At 40.3% G+C, this 16,340-nt stretch overlaps 1 protein-coding gene across 1 annotated transcript in view; it reads right to left on the bottom strand.

The window, feature by feature from the left end:
- CLASP1 (cytoplasmic linker associated protein 1) overlaps positions 1-16,340 on the bottom strand; it is a 169,239-nt gene that overhangs the window by 16,508 nt on the left and 136,391 nt on the right. The window contains exons 30-36 of the mRNA XM_050976617.1: positions 15,222-15,365; positions 13,872-13,978; positions 8,851-8,967; positions 5,144-5,294; positions 4,253-4,499; positions 3,289-3,479; positions 1,535-1,663 (exon numbers count right to left, since the gene is read on the bottom strand). Coding sequence (XP_050832574.1) covers positions 1,535-1,663; positions 3,289-3,479; positions 4,253-4,499; positions 5,144-5,294; positions 8,851-8,967; positions 13,872-13,978; positions 15,222-15,365 — 1,086 coding nt within the window. The remainder of the gene's footprint in view (positions 1-1,534; positions 1,664-3,288; positions 3,480-4,252; positions 4,500-5,143; positions 5,295-8,850; positions 8,968-13,871; positions 13,979-15,221; positions 15,366-16,340) is intronic.

The raw sequence follows: 16,340 nt of genomic DNA, 5'->3' as shown, positions 1-16,340 counted from the left end.
ATCACCAAGTCCCAACTACAGGTGAAACTACTTTGAGCATGTTCCCAGGTATATATTTAGCCTAGCTCATGTGGACACTCAAATGCAGATACCTTTCTTAACTTCAGGAATGCTGATATCCTCAAACTACTGACAGGCAGATGATACTTTCCTGGGCTGCATCATGGTTCTGGGAGCCTCATTTACACAGGCATCAGAAAATACTCATACACAGAATGAAAAATCCAGCACCAATGTCCCCACTTAATGCAGCTGTGCACACGCAAAGGATGGCAAAACAGGAACATACCTGCAGTGTCCTGCTGTGACAGCTGCCACCCAAAGGTCCCACTGCAGCAGCTGATGTCTCACTATGAAGCTGCTTGGAAAACCATGTCAAATTGAAGCCACACTATGTGCAGCACAGCAGCTACTTGCTGAGCACAGCACAGCTCAATTATTCTATAAAGAAGTGCCAGAACTCCCACCTCTCATTCCTGGTTTGTGTTTATCTTTCTCTGCTTTTCCCTGGGAGGCACCTCATGCAAAACCTGAAGAACCTTTCCACACCACAAGAATACAGGGGCATAAAGCACAGTGTTTTCAACATCAGTCTTGATTTGTGTAAAACACAGTCCCACAAGGACAGTGAATTTTGAGGGACATTAAAAACAATGCCAGGGACAATCTGGAAAGGTCCTGCTAGAAATGTTAGTTCTGGAGGATTCTCAGACAAAAAATACAAAGGGCACTGAGTCAAGGTGAGCTGAGAAGCATGCAAGCAGGAAAACTTGCCAATAAAAGGCACTCCTTCAGAACATAATGTTTTGTCTGCCTGCTTTATCAGAATATCAATTTACAACTGCTTCTCACTACTCCGAACAGAAAAAGACAGGGGTCCAAAGGCTCTAAATCAAGAAGAACTTTAAATGTAATTTGATCGACATAAAATGTTATCATGTCCCTTTATTCTTGCTTTACTTCAGAATACTTTCAGTTTTGTATATGAGTTGTCTCACAAAAAGGAAAATGCAATTCACCCTTCCCTTTGCTTCTTCCTCTGCCACCGCAGCATGACCTCTGTCCATTTCCTCCTGTTACTCACCATTTCCCAATTTTCCAGCACGGCCCAATTTCAACAATCAGTTTTCACACACAATTCTGCTTGAACACAGCCTTTTTGTTCCCCAGTACATTTTGTATTCTCACCTGTACACACAGAGGCAGCACAGTGCCCCCAGCATGCTCTAGAAAGTAATTAAACGTGCACTTTTTTCCTACAGTTCTCAACCTCTCCCAGAATAAGCTGGGAAATTAACAAACAGTGGCATACCACTCCAGACAGCTCCAAGTCTACATAATAGCTCTGACAGTCTCCACTTTTTTCCTCACTGTTTTAGCATGTAAAAATCCTGTCTCTTCATACTTGGGAGACTTAATACTGATTTGTTCCACTGTCAAGATGGTTCAACAGGTTTGCCTGTTAAGCCTCACAGGTCCTACCTTTCTTCAGCAGGTCCATATTGCCTTTCCAGTAGCTGAAAGGTTCACTCACCTCCTTGTGGGAATCCTTGTGCGCTTCCAGTGTTTTCATGATAGTCAACTCTGCGTAGTTCTTGAACCTTGCCGGCTGGTTCCGCAGGATCTCCCTCAGGACTCGCAGTGCCAGGGCTCTGATTGAATGCTGTGTCAGGAAAAACAGGCATTAGAAATAGATTAGAAAGAGTCACATCTCAAAATTGTAGTTTGAAGCGAATTCTCATGGCTCATCAGAAATTTGCATGGTTCCCTATGCCACCAGCTCCAGTGGGGTGAGCAGTGGAATCAATGTAACAAAATTCAGAATCGGGCTCTTTGCTCGCCCTTGCACAAAAAGCCACATGAAATGACTGTTCTCACATATACAAGAATCAGAATGACTACTTTCCTAAATCTCATATTCTTTTGGCAATGAAGTAAAAATCTGTACTCACAGGAGGACATCCACATTACATGATACTGTATGTTTTGCCTTTCCTCTTTTGCTTAGCTGGGCAGATAACAAACTGGGCTCCATCCATGCCACAAAGCTGTTTTTCACACACTAAAGAAGTAAAACTGACTTGTCCTGTAACTCCTATGGAAATTACTTTCAAGGACTTAAGTTACTGTAGTCAACACTGACCTATGTCTTCGTCCTTCATATCAAAAGATCATGAGCAGAAAGAATTAATAACACTTGTTTCAATTTCATAACTTACATTAAATTTTTGACCTGTGGCCACTCCAAATAGTTGCCATTATTTCAGCAGAGGAATACATACTTTACTTCATCCTCTTCAGCCTTTAAAACATGTGCTTTGCTATTCATCTCCAAAATTCATACAGTAGCACAATTCATGTGTACTTAAGACAGTCACCATACCTGCTGATACTTGTGTGATGGTGCTATCATTAAACAAGTAAAACTATAGCAGTTCACGCTTAAACTAAGAACAGAACAATGACTGAGAAAATGTCAGCAACCTACCCTGCTTCAGAATTAACATTTCTGAGAGCATGATATATATTTTACAAGGAATATAAGAAATACAACAGATTTTTGAATCAGATAAAACAAAAAAAAAGAACTGTGAGTGCTTTGAAGCCTCAATATTGTAACACTCAGATGGAGCATGGCTCTGATGTAAAGGTGCAGTGGGGTGTAGAGCATTTACCACATATCATTGTGCTGCAAGCTGAACAAATATCCCCAAATGGAAAAAAGCCTAGCCTGTACATTACCACTTTGATCAACTACCAAACATAAAGCTGTGATAAGAACACAGGTTTTTTTTAACATTTCTAAACAAGATCCCCTATAAAAGCAGCTTGTTCTTGATGACATTTTTACAACAGACAGAGACTCATCCCATGAGATCTAATACCTGGGTCTTTAAACCACTCAGGGAAAAAAAAAAATATTAATTTATTCTAGAATGCCTTTATTCTCCTTGCTGGGAATGGGTATAATATAGCTAAGAGCTTGTAACTTCATCCTAACTCAGAAGAGAATAAGGGACTCTTGACTGATTTTTACTAGACTAGAACTTCTTTTCTGATTCTAGTTCAATTTCCTAGCTATTTATTAGTAACACTCTGGAGGAAGGAGGAAAAACTGGGGCATTTTGAACAGAGTGAAAACTAAAGTAGAGTTGTCAACCTTCAAAAGAAAAAATAAGCAGTGCAGTATCACCGATGAGTGGCAGGTTTCATTTAAACTGGTGTGTAGGAATTATTACCAAGGATGAAGCAATGGACAGGAGAGTTAAGACAAAATCTACATCTCACATCTTTGTCTCCAAGCGTTTCCAGCAGCAAGAGCAGAATGGTTTTGAAATGCTCCTCCCAAACTCCAAGATTATCTTCCCTTGTGATCTTTAGCAATTCCAGGAGAGCTCCTTTCCGCTCCTCCACCCGCTCGTTGTGGTTGGAGAGCTCTTTCAGAAGATCAGCCACCAAATCCGAATGGTCAATGGGTACTTCTAGGACAAATGGCAGCGAATCATTTGGAGAAATGGGGAAAAGATCAAAGGTGCCAAGAGTGCTCACCCTCTACGGAATAAGGTTCAGGTAACAAGGGGGCCCCCCAAAATGCATCAATGTCCAGGTGGTCTCAGTCAAGCAGGCAACAGAATCAGACTAGCCCATAATTTAACCTGAGTCCATAGCATGGCTTATGCATCTGCACATGGCTTCTAATGAACCAGGAAGAGATGACAATTGGATTTCTTCCAGTTCCAACAATTACTTCTACAAGATGAGAACTGCTGTGGTTTTACCCAGACATACACACCCAAAACCAATGGTCACATGTATGACCTTTAGATTAAAGTACAGTGACTCATCAGTGTACTGCAAAAGAATAAAGCTGATGTGTAGCTGCACTTCAATGAAGTCAAACACTCAATAACAACAAAGCTGTTGAGTGAGGCATTTCAGCCATGAAGAGGGGAAGGTCTCAAAGCAGTGTCCCTACAGATGCATGCAGATGCTTAAGGGAGTAGTTTCCAGGAAATCCCAGGCAAACAAGAATCAAAACCGCAGTATAACATTTTTTCTCAGTAGCAACAGATGAGGTTCTGCTGGGACATGAGAACAAAGGGTATTTCATACCAAGCCTTGACTCAGATGCAGTGTAATACACAACACATGCACAGGCAGGCACGTATCTGAGGGCACTAGCCATACACAAATACACCAGAGAGGCAGGGAGCTGCCTGCAGTGTTACTGCAGAGGTGAGCAGACACAAACCATCCCGCAGCTGATCCATGTCGTCATCGAACACGGCTTCCTTCAGGGCAGTCTTGTCGTAAGTGTTAATGGTGTCAGCGTAAGGATAGGGGTTGTACTCCCGAGCACGGGGCCCTGAAAAGGCGCGGGGAGGCTGCGTGTTCAGGAGGGAGGTTTTGTTATCCAGAGCCATCCGGCCGCCTTCCACAATGTCACCGCTTCCGCGGACATCGCCACTAGGGAGAGCAAGGCCACCATCCCGAGACACCTAGGGGAATCGAACAGAGGGAAAAAGGGAGCTTCAAAATTCTGTGGAAACTGTAACATTTTTGGAGTTCACTCACCAACAGGAGAAGGCACAGATTTATATGTATTATTTATACATAATACTTCAGTAAAACTTTGATTACTACATCTTTCTTTCACACAACTACACCTGCTCAAAAATATCTCATGATCACAGTTTCTGTAACCACTCTTGCAGCATAAGATACTGTATGAGCTATGCACTTGGAGTGATCACAGGTCCTAAGCCTGTGAGGGAAACCACCCATGCATTTCAAGAACTAACATTTCCCATTACAGACATGACTACACACACTCCAGGCAAAAGCCATCACTGAGCCATGCTGAGCCTGAGGAACACCAGCACTGTTTCCATCCTTCATGGCACTTGCACAGAAGCCCAGTGAGCACATTCCACAGGAGGCCAGAGTTCAAAGGGAGCCAAGGGAAACAGTCAGTGAAACCCCCTAATTAAAGTATAAGAAGTTAACAACCAATAAGCAGAAGATGCCTGTAAGAATACAGCAGGAATAACTGGATTTTGTACACTAACAATCCACAGACAGGTTTGATCACAGTGTTTTAAAATTTCATCTGTTGGGGGACATTAAACAACAGAACACTTACAATGTCACAGTCCTTCTTTCCATCACGTTTGATTGGCTCATTCAGGTCCTCTTGACTACGGAAACTAAATTTCTCAATTGCTTCAGTGACTCCACGAAGAGAGCTGTAGATTTCATCAGAGTTTAGGTTCTCCGTGTCATAATCCAGCATACTAAAGACCAAACGTATATGAAATGTTACAAATGAAACTGGAATCCGCTTCTGACTGTCAACAAAAACAAGCTGGAGACATATGGTTTGGAGTGCCCTTTCTAACAGTGACTTGTAACACAACATGAATGGAATCAAAGCAGAGTTCAGGTCTGAGCTTCCCCTCAAATGGGGCTAAAACAAGGAGAACACATTGCTGCAAGTGAAGGGAAAACAGGTCCACTGTTTCTTCCATTCAGTAAGTGTGCTACCTTCTGTAAACCAAATACCCTATCCCCACCATGGCAGTGGTGTAATTTAAAAAGAAAAATAGCATTAATCACTATAAGAACTCAAATGGTTGTGACAGCTGGCAGAAATGAAATCAGTGAAATTTAAGTTTAACAATATATGAAACTATGACAGATTAAAATGGAAAGGAAAACGTAATTTGACATAAACCTTAGTCTAACATGGCCCATTTTAATTTATAAAGGAGTAAAACCTGACTCACTTGCACAGTGCCTTGATAAAGACAGCATTTCAGTACTTGGCCTAAGTTTGGGAATTCTCTCACTCAAACCTGATACTTTCTTGCAGTTTATCAGTTCCTCAGAAATTTCTGAGCCAAAAGTTTTGGGATTCCTTGAGGAGTTATCCAAAATTAAGTCCCATGATAAAATGCCTTGCATGCAGACATTAAAAGATCAGGCGAAAGAAGTTCCTACAATCTTTGAGAAAATAAAAAAGCATTATTGGCAGGGCTTTGCTCTATCTAGGAGAAGTTGAGTTTGCATGACAATCACTAAATTAATAGATCCAGCAAGAGAGAACAATTTCTGGCAGAGTCTCATATCTCAGTAGAGCCAGAAGCAAATAGACTGAATCAGACATTTACATCAAGTTGTTTGTCAATAAATAGCAAGAGTGGCTCCCTACAGTGGTGAATTACTATTTCATAACATTTTGGGAAGAATGACAGAATGGGCTTGGAGGCAGATGGCTGAACTGAGCTGTGTTCCTTTTCCACAAAAGAAAGATTCCCTATGAGGTGGGTGGGGGAAAAACCCAAACAAACAAACAAGAAAATCCCTTCTGAATTCTGGGTACACAGCTGTTATTTTCAATGGAACCAAAAGCAGGATATTAAATATCTATTAAATATCTAGAAGCACAGCTTTTTTTCTGGAAGAAACTTGGGGACTTCAGACAGAGCATAAGATGGGCTGCCCAATTCCTTTGGGATTAGCACACTGAAAATAGCCATAATCCCTGGCTCCCAAGCAACGTGTTCGCACTACACTCACACAAGCATCAGCACCGTGTATTTTGGCAAAGAAACCAAAGAACAATTCCCCAAACAGGGTCTGGCAGACCAGGGAGAATGAGCAATCGTTTAATAGACCAAGATCAGGAAACAAAAGCTGTTCATAAACCTACAGAAGTTGCAGTCTTTAAGGCTCTTCAGACAGCTGAACAACAGTAATGCACTGTGATGGCTTTCCAGACAGAAGGCAAGGCAGTTTTTAGATTCTTTAGAAGTACCAGTCAGGAATGGGAAAATCTTTGTTTCATACAACCTCAAAAATAAACGTTTTGAGCTCAAGAACGTTTAATTCACAGATCTTAAAGAGTTGTTCATATAACTTTGAAGTGGGCAATGAAACCACCATTTGAAAAGGTATACCTGTGACTGTACCTGTGTTCTCACACCAAGAGATGACATGACTTACCAAAGGCCACACAATTAAATCCATGGCAGAAAAACCAAGAAATAATCACAAATATAATACTGACAATAAATCTGCTGAAGTCATCACTTCTTTCCTCAGAGATGAGTTCTGCCCTACACTGTCACCAAAGAACAATGAGAATACAGACTCTTCAGTACTAAAGGACTAAGGTAATTTCTCAGAGCCACCAATCTGATGCATTTGTCAAAGCACAAACCCACATTTCAATAAAAATCTGAAGAATCCAGTGATTTCATATATCAGAAGTAAGCCTGTGTAGGAGGTCACATCATGGCTGTGCTCTACATGAATGAAAATTCTACAATGTGAACAGATGTCTCTACTGACAGTATATGCACTGGAATACTTCACAGACAACACAATGGGGGGAATAAAAGTAAAATGGAACTACACTCACCTTTCAGGGAAAAAAAGGCACAAAAGGGAAAAAAATATTATGACCCATGCAGAAATTAAGAGGAAAGGCACAGGATGAATAAGAAGTGAGTAGAGATGAGCAGTGTTTAGGGATGTCACAACATTATTTTCCATCTGCTGCACAAAACCAATGCAGCTGTCTGTAAGTTTATAAAGATACAATTTGGTAGTTTTCCAGTCTGGCATGAAATACATTTTACTTCCATAAACTGTTATTCAGTTTCCAATCCAAACTATGTATAAGTAGTCCACAGTTTAGTGTCTTCAAGCAGTACACAGTAACTCAGGTCCTTGCACTTTCAGGCACTGGGCTGGAATATATGTTACATTATTGAAAACCTTATTATCTGGTGTCAGATAAAAGAAGACAGAAAAAACAACTAGTTTTATTCCAAAAATTAACATGGATCCCCTCCATAGATATCTCCACAGTGTCCTAGCAGAGTCAGAACATTCATTTAAAGTTTTTAATTCTGCAGGTATTCACAGAGGTACCTACTACTGAATTATACTTTCAGATGTCACAAGTTCTCAAGTTTTGAGCCTTCAAAGACATTTTCTTTGCTTTTCTTTCATTAGGTTTTCACTAGGAAAAATGAAAGTCTTTCCTTTTGCTTTAAGAAAGACTATATATAGTCCTTCCTCAGGTAACAGACATATCTAAGTCAGGAGAAACCACATTTACAGATGGTTTGTTGTCAGGGTTTAAACTTGAAAAAATCCAAGGAATTTAACAGAGATCTGACAAAAAATTAAATTTGTATTTAGGTTGGGGTTTTTTTCTTAAAACCAACATACAGCTATAGTCCACTTTATTGATCCAAGAGCTGTATGCAGACTGGAACAACATGTGAGGGCATAGGAGGAGGAACAGATGTTGAAATTGTAATTGATAAACTCAAAGTCTTGTAGTAAGGACAATTTTAATTTCAATACTACAAATTTCCAAGATGTTCACCAATCACAATATACAAGCAAAGCTCTATGTGAAGTCACTCCTGAGCTGTATGCGTCCATCTGGAGATCCTCCAGTGCCACATGCACAGTGCAGCCAAACTGAAAGATCCTGCCCCTGGTATTGTAATGCAACCAGTGCCTGCCAAAAGTGCTCAGCAACTGTGTTCTGCATTGGAAACTGACTGTGAAACATCTTCCCTACCATCTTCTTGAATGGGTGAAAGAGTCTGGAAAAATCCACATTTTTTTATCCCCACTTGCATGCTGCATCTTCCCCAAGCAGTGAGCAAGTGGCTGCCCATCACCCCTGCTCTCTGAAAGCTATCATCATCTCTGTTCCTTTTCCAACCAAAGCCTCTGCAAGTCCCACATTTGAACAAATCCCGTGGTGTGAAAGGTAAATAATACTGTGACACCTCAGACAAGTTGGTTTAACAGGTAGCTTGTTACCTGGGAGAGTAAGAGCGTCTGAAAGTCTTGTGGGAAGGAGCAGTGGGGATGGAGTTAGGCTGAGAAAGGGGAGGGGGGTGCTTCGACAGCCCATCTGCACTCCAACCCCAGAGCCGACTGCCGTGACCAGAGCAGAAACAAAAGAGAGAAAAAACAGAGAAAGGAGAGGGAGGAAAAAAAAAGAAACTATAATCTGAGTGGCTTAGTGCTGTCATGCTGCCTTGGAGAGAGAAAAAAATTAATAGAAACAAAATTAAACAAGAATACTCCATTGCGCCTCACAAGTCTTTGTTTTGGTCTTTATTATTAATTTCCATTTTTATTCCTAACATAATGTGATTCACAAAAAATCCAGTTCCTGCTTGTACTAACCAGTAGATTTTACAAATGGATACAGCCTCTATAAACAACTCCATTTATAATGTTCTACGCAAGCAATCCCTGGCCACACATGTATTCAAACTCTAAGCAGGTGTTTCTTAGCAACAGGATTTCCCTGGAAGAAAGACAAATTGGATTTATTTTTTTTTATTAGATACCCGAAGGTACCTTGTAAACTTTGTCTCCTGGTGCCTCTATTAAAGCCTGCAGTCAGGCCCTACATAATCAGAAAACCTTTGTAGAGTTTAAGATCTGAATATGTTTCACCAGATTCAAACTGAACTCAAATATGCAGCAAGTGAAAAGTCAGTCTGGAGTGTAAATGTATTATGGGGACCTGGCCCAGGTCTCAGCAGACAAAGCTAGAAAGACTGGGTGAAATCAGCCTCTGAGTTGATTCAGATTGCTCCTTAAACCTTCACAGGCCCCTTTAAGTTATTGTGTGACCCTCTGCCTTCGGGTCGGGACATCCATTCCTGTTGTCCAATTTGTCCAACCTCTGCTTTTGTCCTTTTCCTATTACGGTACATGGATTTTCAAAATCACCTCCCAAATGAGAATAGATGCTTCAGCTGGTGGAGTATTCACAATACTACTTTGTTTCTATTACATTTCAGCACATTGTCTGGGATAGTTGTATTTGTACATATGCAAGTGAAAGATACTTTCACGTGAGAAGTGACAAACAAGTCAAGAATTGCTCCAGTGCAAACAGCAGCAAAGCTAGTTAAAAAACTCCTCTGAAGAGCAGTGTCAAGAATTTCACTCATTAATCAGCAATCAAATCCCACAGCTATTACATGCCAGTATTATCAAGGAAATACTCCAGACTTCCAGACTGCTTATCAGAAGTTTCACAGCTCAGGTCTCACCTACCTGAACTCAGGCCACCAAACAATGCAGGCTTGTTCTTATTGTATAAAGTGAGTGGCTTATTTTAATTCTGTTTCCATGTTTTGTTTGCTCAACTTAATACCGAAAGTGTCAATCAAATTTTGTTTTTAATAGCATTTTTTATTATCAGTGAAATAGCAAATATATAAACTTACAAAGCCAGAAAAAATTGTAGCCTTTTATTCTGATGCATTTCCACTAAAGATCTTTGAAAGAGTAAATTGTTTTCTTTAATTTTGGGTGATTTTTGTTTATTTGTTTTTAATAATCAAACTAAGCACAGGCTTCTGTGCTACTAATAATGGCATAAACTCATTCCAAATGTATTCATTCAATTACTCCTGCAAAATTCTAATATGTGAAGTTCCCAACCTGAATGTAAAATTTAAGTTTGCAGAGTCAATTTACCATTCAGAACAGTATTCTAACACCACAAGACTTCACAGTGTTTGCCATTTTGTACTACATCATTTACTAAATCTCAGAAGATTTCTCTGCCCTACACAAACCCAAGCCATTTATCTGTGCTTTGCCTAGGAAACATTCTTCTCTTTCAGTCTGAAGTCTGGTGGTTTTTTCCTATTATTTTCAGTCTCCCCAAAAGTCCTTCCCTGTTTTCTTTTTCAGAAAGCACATCTCTCTTCCATAACTCCTCTCACCAAAAACTAAAACTGTTAAGGAAAAAAAAAGCAGATACACATGCAGAAATAACTCACAGATGTAGTGGATATGTTATAGTGACCATGAAGCAGAATTGGAGGGAAAAAATGAAGGCAGGAGAAAGGACTCTGTCCAAGACCCTCCTGAAGACTTTAGGGGATACTTAAGCAGATGTTATCATCTGGATAGGCAAATCAGCTGTTTGCAGAGTCCACTTCAACCAAAACATAAAAATCTATCCACAGAACCCAAATACATGTACACAAAAATACAGAAACACACAACTCCCAAAAGATCAGTCACCTGGAATACACAGATAACACAGTAAATCTGTATCAAGGAAACCTTGCTGACTAATGTTGAGGGTATTGCCCACAAACCAATCAGAAATATGGGAGAGCAGCTATGCTTAGCAGCTTTTTAATATTTTTACAGGACCCAATCATCCTTTCTACACATGTCCCAGCTCCAAAGACATGTATGCCTTTGCATTTGACTCCAATCTGTGAACCAAGAAAAAAAATACAAGGAAAGCATGACCTTCAAAACCAGAGCTGGCATTAAGAACTGGAGATAATCCTTCCACTGACTACACTCAGGCTGCCTGTACAAGACAGGGGCAGGGACAAGGTAAGCAGGGCCTGCACACAGAGCACCCCAGAAGGCAATGGGAATACACAACCTAACTACAAACCTTGGCAGCAGGCCCCATGAAAATGTAAGGCCAAACCTACTTGTGGAGAAGAGCTACACAGAGAAACTGGGAATCTTTATCCTTTTACACTGCTATCAGAGAGACCTGGGCATGCTTATGTTCAGAGTTTGTAGAGAGAAAAGTGACATTTCACAGCAAGGCTGAAGAGCAAATGACAAGGATTTGAAATGGAAACATGACACTGAAACACCTATACCAAAGAATGCAATACTGCAGCATACCCTACTTACCACAATCTGTCAGCACATCTTTCAAAGCCTCTTCCCTGAAAGGACAACCAGAGCTAAATTCTCCCTTTAAGCCAGGACCATGCCCGAACTCTGCTACACAAGACATTTTCAAGAAGGATGCAGCCCAGCAGAGCTTCAGAAGCTACTGCCCCTGGTTTGCAGTTCTTGCCATGGCCTTTTCTACAAATGGCAAACATCTGCAGATACTGTTACAGCTGAGAGGGCACTCACCACAAAAACATACAGCTTCTCCTTTCCAAATATTTTAAAGAGCTTTCATAGCAGCTGCCACCTTCACCTATCACTGAAGAGTAACTTTTAAACATCACTCTTGAGTAACTAAATCTAGCAAGGAAGCAGGATACGCTTCTCAAAAAGACATCTAAATTTTTGATTAAACACCTCCAAGAACTCCATATAAAATGGAAGGAATGATTGTTTTCTAAAGGAAATTCCTGGCCAACTGCATCCATGGCAGAATGCTTTGGATTTATATGTCCTCTCAAACTAGTCCTTGAGAACAAACCACATGTAGAAAAAACCTTTCCATTTCTAAATCCAAAATGCTAGAAAGCAACAGCAACAATGTACACTGGACGCTTTAATCAATACTTTGATATTTGCCTCCTGAGATCAAGAGGTGAGAAGAATGCAAAGACAAATAGAAAAGAGTGAGTGAAGTGGCAATAAAAAATTGTGTCCCAATGGCAAAACCCAAAAGGCATGGTAAAAGGTTGTGGAATTACAAAATAAGTGCCACATGCCAACATGGCCAACAAAACCACAACGTAACCACAGGGAGACACAGTCAGTAATTTCCCATGACAGAAATCAGCAGGGCAACAATGCTCAAGCTAGTTAAAAAGGAAGCAACATAGCTGGAACTGTTCCCCTGAAACTCTACCACTTAATTTCTTAATGAAACCTTTGTGGAAAAAACTCATAACAGGCAACTTGGCTTTGGCTTGCAAACTCTTGGTTTAGTTTTGAATAACAGCAGATTTAGAAGTCACAAAGATGTATTTAGATACCCAAATGTTTCTCAGGAAACACCAATGATTCCTATGCTGCTGGAACTAGTATAATTATTCATTAAATGCTAAAGGCCTGTACTTTTCCTGACACACTGGAACTCACATGTTTAAGCATCCCTTCAGAGAGAGTTTTGTAAGTAACAAGGGTGGATCAACAGATTTCAATGTAAAGTGCTACACTGCACCATGAACTGCAGTCCCCACCCAACATGGTTCCTCCTGCTTCTTCCACAGCCTGTCATGGAGAGGGCAGGCACACAAAGGATGCAGAATTTAAGCTTTTCCAGCATGAACCAGAGCTTGTCCAGATAACAGCTTGCTGCTTTCTTCCAATATTTCTATAGTCCCAGAACATACTGCCTACAATGCCATCTCCCCTGCTCTAAGTTTTAATGCTGCAAAACATCCACATTCCCAGCAGCCAAGAGCCCATGTTGGCTGAATACAAGATTTTGGAGTGGATCAATATATTCTATGGTAGCACCTGCAGCTTCAGCAAAACACCTGGTTGTAATAGACCTGCTGCTCAAAAGACCAGGCCACTGTTCTGCTGGTGAGGAGCCAGGTGACCAATCTGGGAGGTACTCAGCACTGAAACAGTCACCATCTCTGCTTGTCCTGCATCCTCACAAAGAATAAGAGGGGAACAGCAGACACAGCACTTCTCTCAGCAGCACAAGCCCTGTAATATAGTCAGAAGAATTACTGATTACAGGTCCACACCTAAAAAATGGCACAATCTGAAACTCCTGTTCTGAAAGTTATCACAGACTTTGTGACATATGCAATCTCAACAAGACCTTATTTCTAATGCTGCCAATTAATATTACCTTCATTATCCACAAATGTAATTCTGAAGAAGACCACAAAAGAAAACTAATATGATGAGAAAAGTTATTAAGATTACACAGACAGCATGAGGACTGGAACACTGAAGTCAATGACCAGCCACATATTATCATGCTCAAACACTGCTTCTTTGCAGAAATCTACTGTAAACTTATTGTCTTGTTTTTGCTTTCAAAGTGAGTCACATTCTGCAAACACACACTTGGTGTTGAAATCCTTCAGTATTTTGCAAGGGGTTTAATTAGCCTGCCACATTACCTTGGAGACAGTCCACCATGGGAACAGTTGGTAGGTGAAGTTAAGGGGCTGGTTCTGCTGCTGGAGTGCCGGGAAGGAGTCCGACCAAGGGTATTGCTGGGAGAACCCTGACACAGAAGCAGGAAGACAGGGATTAGTAACGTGTTGCAATGCACAGGCAGGAGTACAGCAACAGGTTCAAACAGTGCCTCTGTTTGCTCTAGACAAGCTTAGTGCAGTTTTGATTATGCCTCTTGACCTAAAAAACTGCAGCCATGGTTCATGTAGTCATTAACATGCTCCTGAAAATATGACTCTGAGGATAAAGAAAGTGTGTGTGCACTTCTCTACAACCCACAGTACCTGCAATTTAAATACACAACATGTCTGGCCTGCAAATATTGCCAGAGAAATGGTCAATCAATCCAGCTTCTCAAAAAAGATTTGCAAGGCTCCAAAATATGCTCATCATTACCCTGACAATTTAGTATTCTAATTACACAGCTATTTTCCACATTGTCTAAAACATTCTGATTATGCTCGTTAGGAGCATAAGTAAGCAGTCTAACTTAGCATTTTTCCACTGGCCTGCACAATCTTTTATACCACAGAAAAATGAGTAGAAATTGCTCTCCATTCTGACACTTTTCACATTGAATCAAAAGTATTAGAGAATCCAGACCACTTGCCTGGAAGCCTAACGCTGCAGTTCTAGCTTACACTAAATTCTGTTTAGCCCTGTGGAAGTGCAAAGATAGGAGGGTTCAAATTCCAGCAAGTTCACAAGATTTCCACACTAAAAAGACAAAAAATTCCCTAATCCTTGCTGCTCTGGGAAGGGAAAGAAATTTCCTATTTAAATCTACTAACATATTCCTTCAGTGAAATAAAAATATGTAAGAGCTTCATATAAAAGCAAAACAAAAGGTAATAGGCATAGAGTGAGGTGACTTTGTAAGTCATATTAAAGATCCTGCAAGCTCCTTAATAGACAGTATAACAGTTATTAAACTGATCTCAATAATAGTCATAAGTCCTGAAAATCTGTGGTATCAGGATCTATTTTAGCCAAAAAGTCTTTACTGGCAGGACTTTCAAAAGCACCACCAACTTGAAAGCACAAACCCCGCCAAATTTAATGCACTTCTCAGTAATTTTTAAATCTCTTCTGGTTAGGACTATATTAAATTTTAAAATAACTGAGTTTTTTATTTTAATGGTCCCTATTAAAAGCAAAATCAAACAAAAGGCTCTGTTGCCATATTGCTTCAAGACAACAGTTAAGATAATTCAAACTGAACATCTGCAACAGCTTATCAGTGAGCTGCTGTCTTTGGGGCTCTGCTGTTTGCAAGGACAAGGGCCTCTCACCACACTGGTGTTACTGGAGTTCTTGAGGTGGTTGTGCAGGAGCTTGGTAGCACCATCCTGGAATGTTTTTGGCAAGGCACCAAGTAACATGGTAAACTCAGGAGTGTTCAATTCAAAGAGAGAAATCAGGACTATTTGTGCTGCCTGAAAAGAAGAAGAAAAAAGAGACCATCAGTTTTTGTTCTTTGAAAAGAGCATGCATTCTCTTGGTAGTGATCCTTACAGTAAGTGATGTGTGTTTAATTCAAAAAGAAGACTCCTCTACCAGACAAATCTTTGAAATGTTCTTTGTGATATATCATAATGAATTACTAACAGCAATAGTTAGCTTTAGTTCTTAAAAATTAAATATATTTCTGTATTTATATTGTTATTTTCCCAGATGTGAAGTGTACAGCTATCCACAGCCTAGTGAGAAACTCTTACCATTGTCCTGTCCAGCACATATTTCAATTGAACAAGTTACTGCAAAGATTTACTAAAAACACATAAAACTAGAAGTTCAAACAAGTATGAAGACTATAGGACTGCAATTTGTCCTTCCTGTGCTTTTTATTTTATGTGTGAATGGGATGAGCTCTCTTCCCACCCAACCTCTTCTCCTCCTAGGGATCCCAGGTTTGTTTCATCAAACAGATTATCCACCTCTCCTTTTAAGTCTTGACCACTCAGGCTTTTTCAGCAATAAAAGACTCCTTCTGAAGTGGAAGACTTATGAGAATGGTGACAACCACCATTCTCTCAACCATGGACCAGCTAGACTCCACCACATTTCCTAAATTTAGTAAGTGAAAACAAGGTACCACTGAAACAATTGAGAATTCCATCATTAATTTTACTGGACAGGGTTTGCTTTATGTGCCTCAGAGAAATCCTGCCAGAACAGGATCTCCCCATGTCCATTAGCAAACACAGTGCTCTGCAGATCCTGAACTAAGACAATGGAATCAAATGGGAATGGAAGCAGAATAAATCACAGTGAGCAGACCTGAAAAAGTAATTAACATCACATGTTCCTAACTAGACTTCCCCAGCAGCATCCAACCTGTGTGGATGCACCAGTTCTGTGAGCTTTTTCCCCAACTTTACCTTGAAGAAACAAACATCAATGAAAAGAAC

Source organism: Serinus canaria, chromosome 7, assembly GCF_022539315.1.
Source record: "Serinus canaria isolate serCan28SL12 chromosome 7, serCan2020, whole genome shotgun sequence".
Classification (NCBI taxonomy): Eukaryota; Metazoa; Chordata; class Aves; order Passeriformes; family Fringillidae; genus Serinus; species Serinus canaria.
Note: the sequence above shows the minus strand (reverse complement) of the source record. Positions and strands in the feature narration are given on the sequence as shown.